This window comes from Colossoma macropomum, unplaced genomic scaffold, assembly GCF_904425465.1.
Source record: "Colossoma macropomum unplaced genomic scaffold, Colossoma_macropomum, whole genome shotgun sequence".
Classification (NCBI taxonomy): Eukaryota; Metazoa; Chordata; class Actinopteri; order Characiformes; family Serrasalmidae; genus Colossoma; species Colossoma macropomum.
The window spans coordinates 46023893-46044878 of record NW_023494792.1 but is presented as its reverse complement, the minus strand read 5'-3'; the positions used below and the strand labels follow the sequence as shown (position 1 = coordinate 46044878).

General features: G+C 39.4%; 1 protein-coding gene across 4 annotated transcripts in view; it reads right to left on the bottom strand.

The window, feature by feature from the left end:
- Positions 1-20986, bottom strand: part of celsr1a (cadherin EGF LAG seven-pass G-type receptor 1a) — a 118481-nt gene that overhangs the window by 31796 nt on the left and 65699 nt on the right. For all 4 annotated transcript variants that reach the window (XM_036577356.1, XM_036577355.1, XM_036577357.1 and 1 more), the window contains 3 exons: positions 6381-6538; positions 2903-3066; positions 2072-2197 (listed from right to left, as the gene is read on the bottom strand). In XM_036577356.1, the coding sequence (XP_036433249.1) occupies positions 2072-2197; positions 2903-3066; positions 6381-6538 (448 nt within the window). The remainder of the gene's footprint in view (positions 1-2071; positions 2198-2902; positions 3067-6380; positions 6539-20986) is intronic.

Sequence of the window (20986 nt, the reverse complement as noted above, 5' to 3'; positions counted from 1 at the left end):
GCGGCTAAACAATCATTAAAGCTGTTTCGACACAACTTTATTAATCAATCAGCACAGGATATAGTATAGTATGTTGAGTAGTTTGTGCAGCGCGTATCAAAGGTGCTGTGCTATGAGCCATTCTACGCTTGCCAAGAGAATTTTACCATGAAGCACAGGAATGCTACAATGCAATGCAAATCAGAACACATTCAAGTTCGTCATCATCTGTACGAAGCGCAGACGGTCCAAGTTCCTGCCTCATTAAAAGTGACTATCATGTGAGACATTGCAGTCTATTCTATGTAGATGAGATGACGTGAAAGGAATGATCTGTAAGGTTGGGTTCTGCCTTAGGCTGCCGCAGTGATATGGGCTGCTTTATTCAAGACTTCATTTCATCAAATCAGGCCTGGAATGTGGTCACATGAGACTGCAGACCAGAGGCTGTTGTGACATACACCGGCATTGGTTATCTCAGTCTGACCACAGACATTTTACCGCAAAATATATGACACTAGCGTGGCCTGTTTTTTTCCTTCACTAACGATGGAATACATTGTCTGTGTATGATTTACAAAACCTAAGTGAACTGTTTTTGTCTTCATATGTGAGCAGGCATGTCAGTGTTTTTTACTGTTTTTAAATGCTCTTTGTTATTGTGGCAGTTGTACATGATTCTTTGATAAAGCTGCCATTGTGTTGTCTGTTTATCTCAGCACATCTTTGTGGAGAGGTGGGTTTTCACCCCTCCCCTACAACTCTCATTGTTCACTAGCAGCACAACACAGAATCACAGCATTTCACATACAGACAGCCAATTACATTAATTAGATATTTACACTTCATGGCCACTAGGGGGCCTGCAGAAAGAGGCTGCATTCTCATACTGCTCATATCTACTTATATGCACTTTTTTAACATGAGGCTTTATATATATATATATATATATATATATATATATATATATATATACACCTTTCTCCGTATATTTTCAGGTATCAGGTATATTTTGAAAAAAATTAAAAAAAGCTTCCTAGTTTAGCATTTTAGCATCTTTAAAGGCTGTGAATGCTTTGTTATTGTTCAGCTAAGTTCTTTCTTTATTGTTAAGGGCTTTCTTAAAACTCTGACTGTTCATTTAATTTTCAAAATAATCACTTACTTAATTATTACTTTAACACAGTGGCAATCCTGCAAAATATATGATATAAAGCAATTAAAAATATGCAATCAAAAACCTCATCCAAGGGGCTCTTACATCGAACCAAACCCTCTGTTTTCAAACTTTTTATGCCTGGAAAGCATATTCCTAACCGTAATGGCATTTCCTTTTGTCCTTTGTGCCTGAACTTGTAACCCTGAACCTATCTGAAGTCATGACTCATGCCTCTGCTCTGAGGGACGAAATCCAACCCTTTTATTAGGTAGAAAGAATAAGAAAATGTATTCTAGCAGTCATGGCAAAAACATGGCTGTAGATGTGCTAGTGGGTCTTTTTGGTTGGCGGTTTGAGTCTATGGGTCAGTGAGTTAGATATGGAGCAGAAAATGAGAGCAGATCCTGTCTGATTGCTATCAGTGGAGACATTTCCCTAACAGGAAATACACACGCATTAATGCTGCTGCCTGCTTCCTGCGCTTCCACTGACAATCAACAAGTGAATCAAAATAAGGCAGTAAGGCAACAAACAGGCATACACACAAGCACGTGTAGGAAGGTACAGGAGGAGATATGCTCACACACATGCCCACAAAGTACTAGGGCTGCTCGATATGGACAAAATACTAGTACCATGGTTATATTACTACCTATTATGATTGTGCTATGCCTTGCAATATAGTAAAACGCATAAGTTAATCAATTGAGAGAGGGTTAATGATCAACTAGCATTATTTTGGACAAAATTATTTACATTAGTTGGACTAGAAAACCTTGACTCATCAAAACATCCCCAGAAACACTCACCTGGAACTGCAATGCTCACAGTACACAGTAAAAAAAAACACTGTGATTGGTTAGTGGCTCATTTGCATATGGAAACCTTCTAGTTATCAGTATTGCACAGACCAATATGCATATTCACACTCACCTTGTTCACAGTTCTTGCCTCCGCGGCCGTCAGGACAGTCACAGGAGTAGGTGTTCCACTTGTTTTCACACTGACCTCCATGCTGGCACAAACCCTCCTTACAGAAGTTTCTCTTTGCTGGACAGCCTGAATAACACAGAAAACATGGCGGATGAATCGTACACAACATTCAACACAGCACACAACATGAAGTAGAAATTCTAAGATGTACATAACTGTGTAGTTCCCAGTCTTACAGAGAATTTTACAAATGACTAATAGTGAGAGTGATTTTGTCAGATTTCATACAAATTAACCCCTTAAAATCCCAGGCTTATTACATACTAAAGGTTATATTTCAGTATCGACAGAGACTCCAATGCAAACTGGTTGAGCTATTCTGAGGTTATGGAAGTGTGCAATAAAACTTTGGGCCCTTTAAGGGGCACAATTGCTAAACTCATCTCTAGCTCTTACCTTAGTCATTTATAGCTTTGGATATCAGTTGGGTTATGTGGATTCTTATGAATTTGCAGTCTTGACAGCATTCTGGATGTGTATGTGCATGATCTAAGCGTATTTGTACTGAATGTAGCTGATCAGCCAATACATATTTGCACTGGAGCTACGAGGCTAACAAGTAATAGAAGTTTATACCTGAACAATTAGCACTGTGCAAACTATATACTGAAATCCTCACACACTTGCCTCAAACCATGACATAGTTTCTGACACTATATGACATACTGTTGTGTATAAAAACTGACAATTTCTTGTCCCAAACTGTTTTCTGTATTGTGATTCTATAGAGCACATTTGCTTTAATAAGCCCTAAAAGTCTTAGACTCAGACCTGCTGTGGTGCCATTGTTGGCGATGAAGCTGGCCATGTCCACAGGCTTGCTGTCAATGGTGAGGCTCCTCATGCAGCCTACGAAGTCCCGGTTTCGCACAGGAAAATCCTCTGGCAGGTTGGGTACTCCACCCAGCAAAAGAGGACCCGTTAGATCTAAAGACCTGTGAGAAAACAGCAATTAAACCAGCTGTTAGATCAGAACACCATACAGAGATCTAGCTACTAACCTTGGAGATCAACATTAATGACAATGAACTTAATTCAACTAATATTCATATTTATACAACCAACTATTACTCTTGCTACTCTTGCTACTCTTGCAACTCTTACAACGATGTACCTCACAAGATCCGAACAGAGGTCATTTACATATATCAGTACAAAAGGTATGGTAACAAAAACAGTCTAATTCTAAGGGACAAAGAGAGGCTGTAAAATAATCACGTACAAATGACTGTTTTTGATACGTAAAATCACACAAATGTAATAAGTGGACTTCAGGGCAAAAGATAAATACTTAAAAATATAAAATATGGGTGCTTTAATAAAAAAGGACAACCTTAATCTACAGCACTGCTTCATCAAACAGTGCATTGCAGGAAGTCTTAAAAAGTTAATCATATGATTCTTTGCAGAAAGACTTGAATTTTTATCATTATATAATGCAATATTGCTGCAAGATGGGACTCATATTCACTAACTCTCTGAAATAGGTTATTCTGACAAAGGTTATTTAGTAATCACATGACCAGATGCATTGCAAGTGATCAGAGGACAGTCAGGGTGACCTGGCTCTGTACTTGTGGCTGCAGGCTTAGTTTTGTATAATGACCAGGCAGCCCATCAAGCCTCTTATGACACAATCTGCCTTGAGTTTCACATCAAACGGCCCTGTGGGGCTTAGCAGATTTACACTGACCTGGGCCACAGTATTAGGGTGTTGTGGAAAATAGCATGTTTGTAGTAAATAAGGTCCATTTTGGGGGCTATGCACTGACCAGTCCCATGACGCCCAGTCCCAAGTCCTATGCCATGTCCCAAGACGCCATGTAGCTAACAACTGATGGAAGCTTACATCACAGTAATTAGCACTGTGCAAACTGTAATGATCACACACTTGCCCTAACATACTTTTGTCAATTTTTATTCCTAAAAGTAGGTCATACAGTGTCAGAAACCACAGAAGGAAATCTATAGATTATTTAAAGCAGCACTACATAAGATTGTTTTGTTAAAAAAAGTAAAGCCTGACATAATAATTTAGAAGTCAGAGATGTCGGGTGACATTTTGCGTGAGATTTCCGGATCACGTCATACGTTCTGACGTATTAACATCACACACACAGCCTCAGAAAGAAGGTCCAGCTTGATGTTTAGGTCAGATACATACATCTAAACCGCTCACCCCTCTAGGTTGTGGGGGATGCTGGAGACTAGCACAGCGGGCACCGGGTGGAAGGAGAGGAAACACCTTGGACAGATCGCCAGTCCATCACAAGGTAGATGTTTAAGTCTCCAATGCAAAATTAATGTACATCATTGAACTGATGAAGATATGATGACAATATTGGATGTTCTTCTGCATGTTGTGTGCAATTACACATGTCCACCAGAGAGGTCCAAATCCACAAATCTTACATAGTGCAGTCCAAAGTAATTTGAGGCAAGCGTCTAATGATTTAGGTATGCAGCCCACTGCAAATTGTTAGCTACATTAGTCTCATAGCCCCAATTCAAAACAACAGAAGTCAACATCAGACACCAAACGTGGCTCGGCCGCTCGATTACATTTGGGGTAAGAAGAAAATTATGCAAATTGGATTTTTTTGCCAGAATATCAAAGCCCTTTGTATTGTCATATCTTGATGCATGCATACAGCAGTACGCTGTATAACTACATGGTAACTGTTTACTTTTATCACTTACTTATATCTAAAATGATGCAAAAGGGACAAGCAAAACATACAATAAGACTTTTTTCATATTAACTGTCAATCACTTTCATAATGACCTTAATTATGGGACTTTGATTGAGTAGTGGAATGTGGTTGTACTATAAAGAACAGCTAACTGCCTAATCAGACTGGAGACACTGGTTTTAACACTAACTCTTTTATTTGTATTCATTTGAAGTGCTTTTAGCACAGCACTCTGTAAGTAGCCACACCTGACAGCTTAATCTCTGCTTCTAATTCTGTTCAGACAGATATTAAAACAATTAGCAACCTTACTCTAAGATAAGGCTGGAGAGCAACCACTTTCTGAGTGCTTAAGTGTGTGTATGTGTGTGTGTGTGTGTGTGTGTGTTAAAAAGGGAGAGGCAGGTTTGACATTAGAAAGCGTGTAGACAGACAGAGATTAGAACAAATAAAAGATGGTCTAATCTCTGGTGATTACTGTCATTTAGCTATTCTCTTCCTCTAAAGATTAAGGGGGCTTTTCATATAGCAGGATTTCTCAGTTAGCCAGGTAACTTAAGCCAAAAGTCAAGTCTGCCCAGCAGATGAAGAGGTAAGACATTGCTACAATGTTTACTTTGGCCAAATTATCATTTTTTCTCCTTGTTGCAAATGAAGTTGCTCAGTTAAGACTAACAAGTAACGGAAGCTTCAACTGCACCAATTAGCATCATGCTTACTGTATGTTTAAATTATCACACAGTCACATTAATTACAAATAGACTTGCTTATGTGGTTTCTGACAAACTGTTATCGATAAAAACAGACAAAAGTACAGACACACTTTAGGATTCAAGATCTGCTTGTGGCTGCTAGTGCTGTTTTTAGCTATGCGATGTAGTTTTGTTCATTGTTACAGATAGCAAGAGGTCAGCGGTCCACTGTTGGTCTGCTGACAGCAAAACTGGAGGCCCACTGGCTTTTTGTTCAGCGTATTCCGGGCAGCCCACTGGGGGTTAAACAAAGCATTAGACAAAATGCTTTTCATCACTCACTTTCCACTCACAATCTAATTTACTTATTTTTCCTTTTATTTCTTTTGTTATTCTTTGTAATTCAGTACAGTTCTTCAACATTCTCAACAAAATCATTTTATATTAAGCCTAGTCACATTTTTTATCTTAGTACTTTGTAATATTTGTCTAAGGTTATTTTTCAAAATAAAGGTGTATTTAAAATGTGTTTGAGGATATTTAAAAAATGTCATGGTTTTAAGTGTATGATTATGTGACATGCAGTTTGCAAAAAGCTTGTTGATTATATCATTTGTTGGCAACATTAGCCTTGTGGCTTCTTTGCTAAACTAACAAAGCAACTGTCAGACACTAAACACAATGCCTGATACATCTGAGGTTAGAGACAAACTGTGTCATTTATAATTCCAGGCCAGACACTAAAGTGATAGAAAGATCTCTTTAAACTACATCTTCCAGTTTCTCTAAGTAAAGTGTGTTGATATATATATATATATATATATATATATAGAGAGAGAGAGAGAGAGAGAGAAAGGGGCTCACTTCTTCTGTCCTGTCTGTGTGCCCTGTGCTGCACAGGAATAGTTCCCGATTTGGCTCCCGAAGCGCACTGCCATGGCGATATCACAGTCATCCACGGCCACCACCGCCACCTTCTCCCCTGAGGGGCCATGAGGAATCCCCAACCGCCCGATGTTAGGCTGCAGCACAAACAGAGAGAGAGAGAGACAGAGAAGTCACATGATCAGTCTCAATTCACAGCATAAACATTTAATGTCAGGTACACTATGAACTGTAATCACATAAACACGTGAACAGAATTATACAGAAAAAAAAAAACTTCAGTACATAAAAATCACGTCACGTAACGTCAGCAGTATAATACTCTGAAATTCTTGCAAATATAATACTAAGAGTATTAATATCTGATATTAGGCTCAGATTTGCTAATCAGATTACACCGACCTGCTAATCTAATCAATACAAGAAGGTTTTTCCAGTGCTGCTTTATGCCCTGAAAATATTTCCTCCTAAGCTTCGGGGAAACTGAGACTTTATTTTCTCACAGTGATTTCAGGCTGAATGTAAAGGTGGCAAGATAAGCAGTGACTCTCTCTGGGGTGCTCTAAAGAGCTGGTAAACCACAGGAACTCACTTACTCATACTAACACATACACACAGGCATGCATTTGTTTTCAACCCTGGCCCTAATCCTAACACTCATATGTTTTTGACATGTTAATAAGAGTCTGTTAAGTGTTTGTTTCATCTAAAAAGGACCAATTAAAATAAAGTGTCACCAACATTTTTAATTTTCAGTGAAAGATGATGTAACAAGATTTTATTGCAAGCAATTGTGGACTATTTCTGTAGGTCCATTCATCAAGAAAATTCGACGCAATGTGGCAGCAGCCATTTTCAAATTACTTAAAAAAATGGAAACACAAGCAACAGCAGCAATATGTGTCTATGTAATAATAATGTCTCATATGTATTATATATGTACTTACATGTAATAATATCCCATATATATTCAGTATGTACTACATACATGTATCTAAACCAAACCTAATAACCAAAAATAAAAGATTTTGCTTTCAATGTTTTTAAATTAAATATTGTCCTATTGTGAGCAGCATTTTGTTGCTCCTTTTGTTGACCCAGCACTGTAAAAAATGTACCGAACTTCAAATAGTAATTCAATAGAACTTAAGCCGCAGATTGTTGTTTTGTTAACTTTTTGTTAAAAATTCAACTACCTTACAAATTTTGAGGCATATTTTTTTTCACAATTAAATAGTTCTTTTACAATGTTTAGGCTCTGCTTTTCTACATAGTCAGAACAATGTTATGCTGAAAATGTACAACAATGACCACAAACACACACACGCTCTCTCTCTCACACACACACACACACACACACACACAAACACACACACGCTCTCTCTCTCACACACACACACATACACACACACAAACACACACACGCTCTCTCTCTCACACACACACATACACACACACACACACACAAAAGCTGAAGTGAGCTGAGACTGTTTACAGTAGAGGCTGAGTCTGAACTGATATCTACACGCTGGCTGTAAGCACCTGGCTGAGGGCAGATATGGGCATCTTGTCTAATTCCGTTTAACACACACTCACTCAAATTAGAGTTCAGACATCAAACACTGATGGGATTAGAAGAAAAAGGAGAAGAGAAAGGAGTCGTAAAGAGGAAAGAGAGTATGAGAGAAAGAGAGAGTACATCACAGGCATTGTTAGCACTTGTAGAACACTGAACAACTGCATTTATCAAATTTAGACCGATTATAGAGAGTCTGTAAACAATAACAACCAGTATACAGCAACTGCATAGACTGCACAGTGATACGCAGCTGACTGGATGTCAGTCCATTACAACATCATCTCATTTTAGTGAAAATCATTTTCAGGTATTGTGCTGTTATATTTTTGCTATAGTGCCTACCCTTACAGCTTACACTGTTTGAGTTGATATCCAGCACAGTTTCCACAGCAGTGAGGCTTTTATCAGTCCTATCACTGCCCCTCCTACTGCCCTGTCCCTTTTTCCACCACCTAAAAACACTCTCTCTTTTTCCACCAAAGCCTTTTTCAACAACTAGACAATTTTAACCCTCTGACGCTCGACTTTGCTGGTTATTTTTGCTCATTTCTTTTTATTCCGCTGTCTCTCACAAACAAAAGCACTCCTTCCTCTCTCTCTCTCTCTGTATGTGTGTGAGTATATTTGATCTCTTTTCCTAAGGAAGTGCCTCAGCAGAGAGAATGTGATGGCTGAAAGCATCGAGGTGTGGTCAGCGAGAGACGTCCCAACAGGGGACCGGAGCAAACAAAGGCTTTGAAGAGCTGAGTGTGTCACGGTGTGTCAGAACGTACTTAAAATAGTTGATTAATGGGACCAGACCTAAATCATCACGCTCATATTTTGGTGCATTCTTTCAGCGCATTAGCAGCAGGATATGAGGGCGTGAGTTATTATCCAGATGGCTATCTTCAGCCATGTTGTTTTTTTGTTTTTTTTAAGGCAGGAGACTGGACAAAACAAAACTGTCAGTCTCACGTTATTCAGACACATTTGGGACATTCGGACATATTTGAGAATCTGAATATGCCTCTGCTTTTTTAGTTTTGCACTGGAGCCTTACGATAAAGAAGAACTGCACTGCTTGATCTGCTTTAGAATTTACAGAGTAAGAAATGTTCACAGTGTTGGAGATGGAACCCAGACAGCTTAATACATAAAATGGTGATGAATACACAAACTGATGCCTGAGACACTGTTCTATGATAAGATTTTACCGTAAAACTTATTTTTTTAAGCCTTTCATGGCGGGGAGGTACATGCAGGGCGTCATGAGGTGAAATTAACTCACAGAGAACTTATCATTAACCCTACGAATAAAAACTCTGAAGGCACATGTAGGTTCACTTCTCATTTTGGATAAGAAATAAAATTGCTGTATTTGCACTGTAGACATCATTGCCTCTGGTTCCTATCACCACCACTGTAAAGAAATCAGAGTTGTAAAGTTTTTCTATAATGCAGCATTCACATCAAACCACTTCAAATGACTTTGTTTACATTTCATTGATTGAATTAGGTGGAAAATGTGAACATTTTGACTTTTTTTTTAGCCATAAAATGTAATTCTGTCATTTTTACATATAACAATAAATCATACCATGTCAGAAACCACGTAAACAAGCCTATTTGAGATGACCTAAGCACTAAACATGGTTTGAGGCAAGTGCGTAATGATTTAAGCATGCACTTTGCACAGTGCTAACTGGCCATGCTAAATGTGTATAAGCTTCCATTACTTGCTAGCTCCAGTGTAAAACTAAAGAAGCAACTACAGACACCAAACATGTTGATCGACTACATTTTAAGGTAAGCATTAAATTGTATTTAGATATTTAGCACTTTAAACAGCACGTCACTGCAGCCAGTTTACCTGAATGTCATACAGTATCATAGGCATGTTTAAACTGATCCCAGATCAGCAATATCATTAAGGGCAGTGAGATCACGTCCTGCTCTCTGCCCTCTTTGTAGGGAAGTGACCAGTACTGAAATCTCATTAAGCCCGCTGGCTTTGAGCCAAGCGCTGCTCAAAGAAGAGGAAAAAAAAGAGAAAGTCAAAAAGCTCCAAGCAGGCCAGGCCAGGGCTGCTGGCACACAGCCTGCCCAGAGATGCAGCCTTTAGCTGGGGACTGTTTTTAGCATCCTTCCCCTTTCCGGAGCCCCAGAGCGCCTCTGTTGTACGAGGGTCTGAAATGAACACCTGTCCCGCACGCCCCAGTGGAAGAACTCTGCTGATGGACGAACATTAGCTGCGGTTAACACACTGAAGAGACTCTAGTTCATAAAAGCCCCCACTTCCTGCATATGAACTGCTTTCTGTGGCAACAGCATGGCCAAAATATGCAAAATTGGCAGCTGTTTTTAGCTACGCTAAACATATTTTTGTCCATATTTATAGACAACAGTATATGTTATACAGTATCAGCAGCCACATGAGCAAGTCTGTTTGAGACTACTTATCAACTTGACACAGTCTGACGGTTTGGGATATACGCTTCTATTGCTTTTTCGCCATGTTACCTTAATAACTCCAGCACAAAACTAAGGCAAATTTCACACACTAAACATGTCTTTGCTGATTGCTGATTGTCAACTGCATTAAGGGGAATGATGTGTAAACTTGATTTTTGCTGAACTTTTCTGAACTTTAGCTGAAATGCCTTTAACAAACCACAGCCTACAAACTTACTGAAATAAAAAGATCTGTGTTAGGGCCATTCTGCTCAAATCCTAACTAATCCAAACTAAAACAAGGAAATATTCCGGTTAGTTCACAAACTACTGTAAACTTCAATGCATTTTCTTTTCCAGTAGCGCTAGTTTTCCTTCAGAAGCTGAAAGCGCTTTTGAGTGTGTGCCAGCTCCCTCATAAGCGTGTACCATGTACCGTACAGTACGACACAGTCAACAACAGGCAGGGTCAAGCGAGTCAGCCTCACTGGCATGCCCTAAGCTTTGATTTAAGAGTTAAGCTCCAGAGCGCTTGATTTCACAGAGTCATTTATCTAGCCTCTTAATCAAGCTCTCAGGGGAGTAGAATAACAACACGCTGGCTACTAACTCAGGGGAAAATCACTGTTTTTTCGTTTCACACAATCTTCCAGCAGAAAGATTATGAGAGAAAGGAATGATAAACAGTGGCTAAATCACTGAGAACAGTGCTGAAGAATGTTACAAAAAGCACAGTGCTATGAGAATATGGCCACATCAATATGCGCATATTTTGTTATAGTTTTTATCAATTAGCTCTACTAAGTCCAGAAAAGGCCCAGATAGAGCATTTTACATTAGATAGGAATGTGATAGGACTGAGCGTCTCCTCAAACTGGCCTAAACACCGGTCAGAGCTATAGTCTAGTTGCACTGGATTAGCATCCCTGATAGGCTCCCACTCAGCGGAAAGCAGGTAAAAGAATGTACAAAACCTCCCATGTCTACAACAGTGAAAGAACAGCATTACCCAGAGTCACCCGAGGCATCAAATTTGTCCTTATAAGAAGATTAGAGCTTTCACAGAAAGACCAAGTTTTATTCTGTCAGACAAAAATGTTTGCTTAAAGCAAACTTCCTGATAAACAACCATGTTCAATTTGTGATGAACATGAAATTTCAACAGCTGGATTTCAACAGAATGGAACGTCAACGATTTGGCAGCAGAACGTCCGAATCTGAACACCTGGACCACAGGCACTAAGCTTGGGGTTATCCCAGACTCTGGTGTGGATCTGATCCATCAAAACACCTTCAAAAGGCAGCAAGTAATCAGTGGCCCCTCTGACGCCTGTGCCAGACTCTCCTCAAGCGGTTTGGCGGCAACCAATACTGGCAGGTAACAGACATGTGGGGTGCCAAACAAGCAGCATAAGTGCCGAGAAGAATCCTGTTTGGGCATGCACCACCTCTGGATTTATCTGGAAACAGAAGCTAGGCTACTTACACTACTGAGAGACAGAGAAAGATAAGCTTAACACAGATCAATCCCACTTCAGTCTGTGTAATCAAAACATACAGTGGTTTTAAAGGTGCCACTAGTGAAAAATAATTTAATACAAAAAAATTCATTACAAAAAGTGTGTGTCTCCCTTTTGCTTTAAAGATATTTGGCATGGACAAAAAAAAAAGCAAAGATAAACGTGCTTAACTTTGAATAGTCATGTACAAATCGCATAGAATCTTTAATGTTTCATTTTACCTACATTTTTTCAAAATTGTGTTATTTCCAGATTTGAATAAAAAATCACAGATTTTCAAAGTGGCCTCAGGCTTTTTCAAAAGAAAGAAAAAAATGTGCTTAACTTTAATATACTGTATTCTAGTATAGTAAGATACAATTCCTATTCTAAGGGTCTATACAGCATGAAATGCATATGAAATTCTATATGAACACCCCTGAATCTGCAGCAGCATGTCGCGTGCCCTCTGGCCTCTGAAACTAACAGGTGCCAGCCTGTATGAGGTTGCCGCCCTGGGGAGCAACACAGTAACTTAAAAACCTTGTCTTTCCTATCTAAATTAGCGCTGTACGATATGGAAAAAACACCTGTATTGTGATTATAATGCAGAATATTGCATCTACAAAATGCCTTGCAATGTATTGTAAACACATTAAATCAATAACATGGCATGGTCAAAGATAGATCTGCATTATAAACACATTATTAAATCAATAACGAGACATGGTCGAAGACTGATCTCCATTATCTCGATTGAAATAATTTGCTTTTGCTGGATTACATGAATACACTGATTCATCACAATATCCACAGAAACACTCCTCTGGAGTGACTGGCCAATATGTTAAAAGCACACAACAGAAAACACTGGGATGGATCAGAGGCTCATTTACATATCGGAGCCTTCAGAGACATCTGCATTACCAAAACCGATATCATGACAATAAAAACCACATACCGAGGCCATAATCTAAATAGTATAATATTAACCTAATAAAACTCTGAGAGAAAGCTGTTAGCTTTGTTAGCATCATTAGGGCTTTGATGAGTGTGGTCTAGACGGGAGTTTGTGTTTTCCATACTACTTGCTCCCCTATGAGATCAAATCTGGTGGTGTTTTTATCAGTAAGGTGTGGGAGTGAACAGCAGGTGTCGGATCAGGTTTCAATCGGGTCCTGTAAGAGGCGCCTCAGCACAGATGTGACCAATGGGGGTCCCACACTGAGATGTGTACTAATGCAGCAGCCAGGCAGACACCACGCACACACATATACTCTTAATAGGAACGTAGTGAGATCTATAGTGGATATGAGACTATTTGTCCAGCTGTCAGATCACAACTGTTCTTCAAAAGGCCAATCTGCTCTTAAGTTCTTCCCTGAATAGCAGCGTGTGTTAGTCAGCTCACTGAGGCGGGACAGGATCGCCCCTGGCTGCAGCATTCCAGCTCCAATGAATATCGACTTGACACTTTACAATGTAACCTTCATTTCGGTAAAATGTACAGCTACTCAGCTGCCTGCAAGTGAAGTGAAAACAGCAGACATGCAACGAACATACAGTCACTTCTTCTAAATCCAAATATGCAGCCCTCCTTCACATATGAACAACTGCATACTCACATCTGGATGTGTGAATTGCAGAAGGCCTCTGTTTGTGCACTCTGTTTTCCTTAAAACGGTCAGTTATTTGAGGGGCTTTACTTTTTTTTTCACTACACTAATATCTGGGACACTTTTCTGTAAACGTAAAAACATGTAGGCCTCCAGTGTTTCTTCCTCTCACTGTCTTTCTCTCTCCCTCTTTCATTCTCCACATGTCTTTCTCTCTTTCGCCCTTTTCAGGTGTTGACAATTCCCCCTTCATCTCCTAACGCTCGTCTCTAGGGACGATAGGCTTGCTGGCGCCATGGCAACGCACTTGATCCCCACAGCTTGTGACAAAGAGGGCGAAGAAGGAGATCAGGAGGTGGTAGAGGGAGAGTGAGAGAGAGAGAGAGACAAAGAGAGAGAGACAGAGAGAGAGAGAGAGAGAGAGAGACAGAGGCAGAAATTAAGACCGGAACAGACAGAAAACTGAGAGAGAGCTTTAGAGAGAGAAAATGACTGAGAGACAGAGAGAGGGAGAAAAAGAGAGGCAGAGAGAGACTGAGTGAGAGGAGAGAGACTGAGAGAGAAAACCAGAGAGAAAGAAGATAGGGAATGTGCCTGATTTGTGTATACCAACTTTAAAATCCAGTTTCTGAATATGGAAGTTTACTTTTTACACAAGCACTAAATTAACCTTGAAATCCAATTCTTAACAGCCATGAAATAACTCCTTTTAACTCCTTGTTAAGTCCTTATCTGTCCACTTGGCATCTTAGCACTGCCCTTAGGCAGCTATTCCACTCTTACAAGACCAGACTCCTATCTACTTCAACGAGGAGAGACCTACAGATATGAAACCGAGAAGCCAGGCTCACATGGCAAAAACATATTTGAAATCACTGCTAAAATCTTGTGGCACTTGGCTCACAAAACACACAAACAAATGTGTTTTTTTTCAGGTTGTTCTGGCTACTATGCTTGTGCAGATCTCCACAATGAAGGTGGTTATTTTCCAGCATACTCCTTTAACAGGTTGACTGGATCTTTAATTCAAAAGGCCGCACTTTCTGTAATACACGTTAGCGAATGAACCACTCCTCTGACTCATAATGTTTCTGGGGTTAGTTACGCTGTCATGTGCTAGATAGGCTAATAGCTAGTCACAGCATATCCACTACTTAAGACTAGACAACATCCCTGCGCCTACTGGAAATCATTTTACAGGGTTGGCTTAATCCTAGCAGTCCAAAAAGCACCACGTGCTCAGATCAGAGAACCTAATATCAGTGTTTAGGACACAAGCTTAAAGACCTGCTAGAAACAGGTAGCCAGAACCAAACGCTACAGGACAAGAATCAACGATGGAGGTGTGGAAAAGCCCACAGTTTGTCTGTTATTGGTAAAAACCCAGCTACATTTCTGCTGCCCACAAGTTTTTACATGAGAGCATACTGTAGCTGCTGTGAAGCTCAGTTGTTTTGCCCAGAGGCTGAGCTCAAGTTTCTGAAGAGTTTTCTGATTTGACACTTACAGTTGTGCGGAAGCCTCAGCTTTGAGACAAACCGCCTTAAGACAGCCCAAACTGACAAGCCAAAATATACTCTTACACCCATTCGGCCTGTCACTCAGCAGGAAGGAAACTTTGTTGTTTGGGATTAGACGGAAAGGGCACTATAGATAGTTTCATCTTACGCACGAAACTGGAAGAAAGAAATGAAGAGAAAATGGTGAGAAAAAGAATGCAATCACGCTACCGCATATCCAGCTACTCAACCGGTTCAAATCGGTTTAAAGTCAAATCTGAACAATTTGTTCCTTATACCAAATGTAGTTCATCAACCACATTGTGTTTGGCTTTGCTTCTATAGTCTTGCACTGAAGCTAGGAGGCTAATGTAGCTAACAAGTGAGGGAAACTTTTAGCCAATTAGCATCTGTAATCATAAAACACATGCCTCAGTCTGTGTTGTGCTGTAAAGTAATCTCAGGAATCTCAAACAGACTAACACTGTATGTCGCACAGCTAAAAAGAGTAGTTGCAACGATCTTGAAGCCTTAATTTTGTCATATTTTTGTCCGTATGTGTTAGCTACATTAGCCTTGTGGCTCCAGTGCAAAACTACAGAAGCAAACTTCAGACACACACGGGATAAGGACTAAATTGTCTAAATTTGATTTTTTTAGCTGAGGGCAATGCACATTTGTAGGGACATCAGCCAAGAATGCAGTGAATTTTTTGAGGGTGTGCTGGTCTGTTCTGGGGAGGAGGGGTTTCACCGCAGGAAACCTGCAACGGAGGCGTCGAAGGCCGATAGGGCTATTTTCATAATAAAGGAAGCAGTGAGCGAGAGCGTGTGATTTTATTTGGGTTAGAGTGAGGAAATGCAGCCTGTCTCCCACCCCCTGCTCCCTTACCTCTTCCATGCCTCTTCTGTGAAGCCACCACACTCTCAGAAGCCCCTATTACTGGACAACTCCTACTGCTACAGCTAGGCAGGGATCAAAATCTTTGAAGTAACCCCCAAAGCACCCCCAATTTGCACATTTGAATTGAAACGGTACGTTTTGAAACTGCTGAAACCAACACATTTACATTTATCGCCCACTTCAACCTTCAGCACTCCAGCCTTGCCCATTTATGTTGAAGGTATATGGAGCGTTTCTGCCTGGACTGCTTTTTAACTGAGGCAAAATATAGGACAGTCAATCAGAAGAGAAGTTATTAACACATGCCATTTTAAAGGAACAGTACCAAAAAGAGCCTGTTTAATTCTAATGAACATAGAGAGGCTGGAAAATGGTCATGTAAAAAAGATTTATCACTGTTTTTAATACTTAAACCTACACAAATGGTACGCTATATGAGATACGGGCCCTTTAAGAGTAAATTTTTGTTCCAGAAATAAGTCCATGCACAGGCATTAGCTTCAATATTTATATTCAGAAACAAATTCCGAACATTTGTGTAAGCATTTAGATCAACTTGTCTTTAAGACATTCATTATGAAAAACATTCAATCAGGCGAGTCCACAGTGACTAGTATTATATGCATGTTTGTGCGTGAACGCCACATCTCTCTGCTTCTGTTGCAACAGTGTCGTCCCCCAAGCCTTTTTACACAAAGTTCAAACACCATTACCTCACCCTCCCTGTGGCAGTGTAAACCTAGAGCAGTGAATAATTAAAAGGAACCTACCTGGCCCATACAGGCACACACACTCACACAGACACCCTCGGGGCATACAGCTAGCACTGTGTTGTTCCCTGCCCCACAGGACAAGAGCCACACTTTCAGTCCTATATGTTACAGAGGACATGTCTCAATAACGTGGCCCATTTATCAATGCTCGGCCATGTTCCAGAAAGATGCAGACGGACAGCAGCCTTTGTCCTGTTCTGTTCCTTTAATGTGCCGAACAACCTGGAAGAAGGAAAAAGGCTACACAGCCTTCTCCGGTTTCACTCCGGTGTCCACTTCACTTCGGCTTACCTCACTTACAAACACAAACCTCACCTGACAAGCTGCTCTGCACCTCCAGCACCAGGGCCAGCAAAGCTAATTGCGAAGACCAGGCCCAGAAAGCTAACGCTAAGGCCATAGCCAGCACAGCTAACACTAATGCCAGGACCAGCAAAGCTTACGCTAACACCACAGCCAGGAAAGCTAATGCTAAAACCAGAGCAGACAAAGCTAAAGCTAATGCCAGTCATAACATGTACTGAGTTTCAGAAAAGGCAAAACAATTTCTGGAAACTAACCTTTAGCTAATTCTTATTAAACAGAATCATTGTTTAAACTGAAAATTTTGTAGTAATACTCTTATTTCACTGTTACGTTCTGGTTGGAAACAAATTGTCCAATCACAATTTTTTATCTAGGTAATAACATCCAAGTAAGGTGGGCTCAATGAGTCACTGCAAAACTGAAATATATGTAAAATACAGGTAAAATATATGCTTATATCTATAAAATGCTACAAATAAAAAAAATCAATATCTTCAAATGTCTGTGTTTAATCTAGAACAACTAAAAATGTTAGCATTAGCTTAGCGCTAACAGACTATTAGAAATCCAACAGCAGATTACATACTGCATTACTGTGCTGCAAATATTGCAATCATGACTAACCAACAACACACTGTGCAACCCTAACACATATCCTAGTCCTATATTCTTATATTAGAAACAAATTTTGATATCAGAGAATGATTAGTGCAAGCTATTCACTAATGAGATCTTAAGAAGTGCCCTAGATGAGCAGGCAGCCTGAACAGAGTCTGCAAACAGCACTGCTGATAAGACACGTGTGGGAACCTCTGTTGTCTCAGGCCCACTTTAGCAGGGTGTTTAGTCACGCTATGCAGAGTGTGAGGAATCTCACACTCAGAGACAGTGAAGTGGTGTCGTCTGTAGATGACGGAGGAAAAGAGAGAGAGGTGAAGGCAGTAAGTGAGGATTTCCTGATGGAGGTGTAGCGGGATATTAACAGAGTCATCTGTTTAAAAGATGAGAGCAGGACAGCCGGACAGTGCACCTGTGCGCAGTATACGTGACAGTCTACCATTTGAGTACCTTTTTTTGGTTTGGTTGATAGCCTGTATGTGTTCTTTATTAAGGCAAAAAGTTATGCTGTCATGTCATGTCACTTCTTTAGCAAGGTGTAAAAGTTTCACTAAGAGGGTTGTGGGCAGAGTGGAGGTGTCTTTGGCAGTGGGAATGTCTCTGGAAGCCCCTTTAACCCTTATAAATAATTTTAATAAATAGTTTGTTTGTGATAAAAAAACACTATAAAAATGAACATGTTACATCTTAATTAATGTAAAATTGTCTATTATTATCTACATGTTTCTGATGGTTATTAGAAGGCTTTTAATTATTTTAATTACTGGCAAGGACATTTTATTGAATTCATTTAATCATCATATTTTCAAGGGAAATTCATTAATTTTATTTTATCTTCAGTGGACTGTCCCCAGCTTTTGAGCCACCTCAGGCCTTGTGGCCTGAGCTCCCCCCAATCCCCCAAGCAAGGCCCCTGGCAGTCAGAAGCCACTGGCCCCACTTGCCTGGGTCAGTAATCCTTCTCTATGTTGTGGGACAGAGGTTTATAATTATCATCATTATCATCACTTAAAATAAAAGTGATAAAAAGCAAATAAATGTTTGTTTTTTTTTTACCATTAAAGAGTGCATACATCAACCAAACCAGATATAAAGTAAAACATACGATTCATTTAAACGGCAATCACATAAATACAAAAAGGTACTCTTCAGGTTGAATATCTAGAGCTCAATCGCTCACCTAGCCTTCTGAAAAATGAGTAAAAGAGATATCTAGCACATACTACACTGTACTGCATGACCCAAAACATATATAAACTTTTACTTATATATATGGAAGCTGTATAGTTACACACAGATACACACATTATGCACACAAATACATGAGAAGATGAAGACACCTTGCTCTGAAGTCATTCAAGCTGAATGAGGACACATTCCTCTAGCAAGAGCCCACAGTGGGCACCCAACCTCCAGGCTCAGTTTCACTCTATGCACATCAAATGCACCAGACAAAACTCTGACCAGGCCAGAGCTCAAATGTTATTACCTTTATGTTAATTAGGAGTCTAGAGTAATTATTGTCTTTTTGATATATGTTTGAGTTACTATACATACAATATAATGTACCTGTAATTACAAGTTATGTGTATAATGTAATATATTTACATGATTTTCATTCTGTATGAACTTTTTTTTGTTTGTTTCAATGCTAAAAAGTGACAGAAGTGTGGTAAAAATCTAATGGATGATCCTTCTTTCTGCAGAACAAGATTGTGCACAACAATAATAAGATTCAAATGCTAAAAATATCTCCTTTTTACTAAGGTTTTATCAACACAAGCTTAGAACCCATACTTTCCACAGAATTTCTCCACTTGCTTTAATAAGCTGTGGGTCAGAAATAATTCTTTTAAAATTATTTTTAAGGTATCTGTGACTTATAAAGGTTAAAGACAATAAACAGATCAACAAGATGATAAACAGACCAGTAATCTCACATGACATTTGGAAAAAAAAAAAAAACAACAAAAACAGGCCCTATGAAGAAATCGTTAACCTGCAGATACGTCAGACAAATTAGTGAAGTGATCTTTCACACCCGGATTAATGCTGGATGACAGAACATCTTCATATGTAACAATGCCAACATAAATAATCAGCAGTAGTCTCTCACTACACTCTGTGTGTGGATCGTTGCATTACAGGAACGCAAACTAGCCTCTACAGCTTAGCCTAGGGCTGTTTAGATACCAGTCTAGATGATTCCAAGGAAGTGGAGGATTAACAGAAAGCTGAGTGATTCATGTCCAACTTATACATTCCACTTCCAGTCACATTTCATTATTAAGAATATCACAGCCACCATGAACACTGCAGCTGTCCTTAATATTGTTTAAACATCTTATGAAGAATGGACTAATAGAAATGATCCAAAATTATCTGTAATAAAATCTTTTTACATTTTAGAGATTCATGTTTTTTTTTTGGACAGTGACATAATGTATGGATGTGTATAATACATATGGGCCATTTTATTATTACATATAAGCACTTATATGCACCACATATAGGGTATTTATTATTACATATAGGTACTTACATAAATATAATACATTGATAGCAAGATTCATATCTCAACTTCTTAATAGTTCAGAGGATCCAATGATGTTCAAAGAAAACATGTGCACAGTAAAACATATTGGCTTTAGAATCATTTTGTTTATCCCATATTGGCAATGTTCTAAAATCCTATTCATCTTTTCCATTGAGAAACCCAGCCTAGACCCAAAGTTCCTAATATGGGGGCATGATATCAACTACAGAAACACGAATGCAGGGGTCTATAGATTATTTAATACATACATATTACATATGGCACATATTATTCTGATTATTATGCACACATATTTACATGTCATTATGACATATAGGTACCAACATATATGTATGTATATAAGAACAGATATATGTCTGTTTATGGAACATTTTATTATCACATATAAAAACAAGGTGTGCGTGTCCCAACAAAAAAATCAACAGGACATGCAGACTGAATTGCTTGTTCAAGCTTATCTTTTGCTTGCAACACCACACACAACACATTCACTTCTCTCAAGCACAAAAAGTACACATAAATCTTCACATCTGTTTTGTGTCTGTCCTGCAGTGAAATCTATCTCTGCACTCTTCTGAGCTTGTAAGAGCGTATGTGACTCAGCTGTGCCGGCTGATATGACATCATGCTTCCTTCCTATCAGAGGTGTGGCTTTTTCTGTCTATCCTTTTCCAACCTCTCTTTATCTGTTAAAAGCAAATAAGCTGTTTTCGTTACTGTGCCTTTAAGACATGGTATATGTAAATGACCTCTGTTCTGACTGGCCCCCCTGTATGTGCATTTGTGAAGAAGCAGTTTGGGC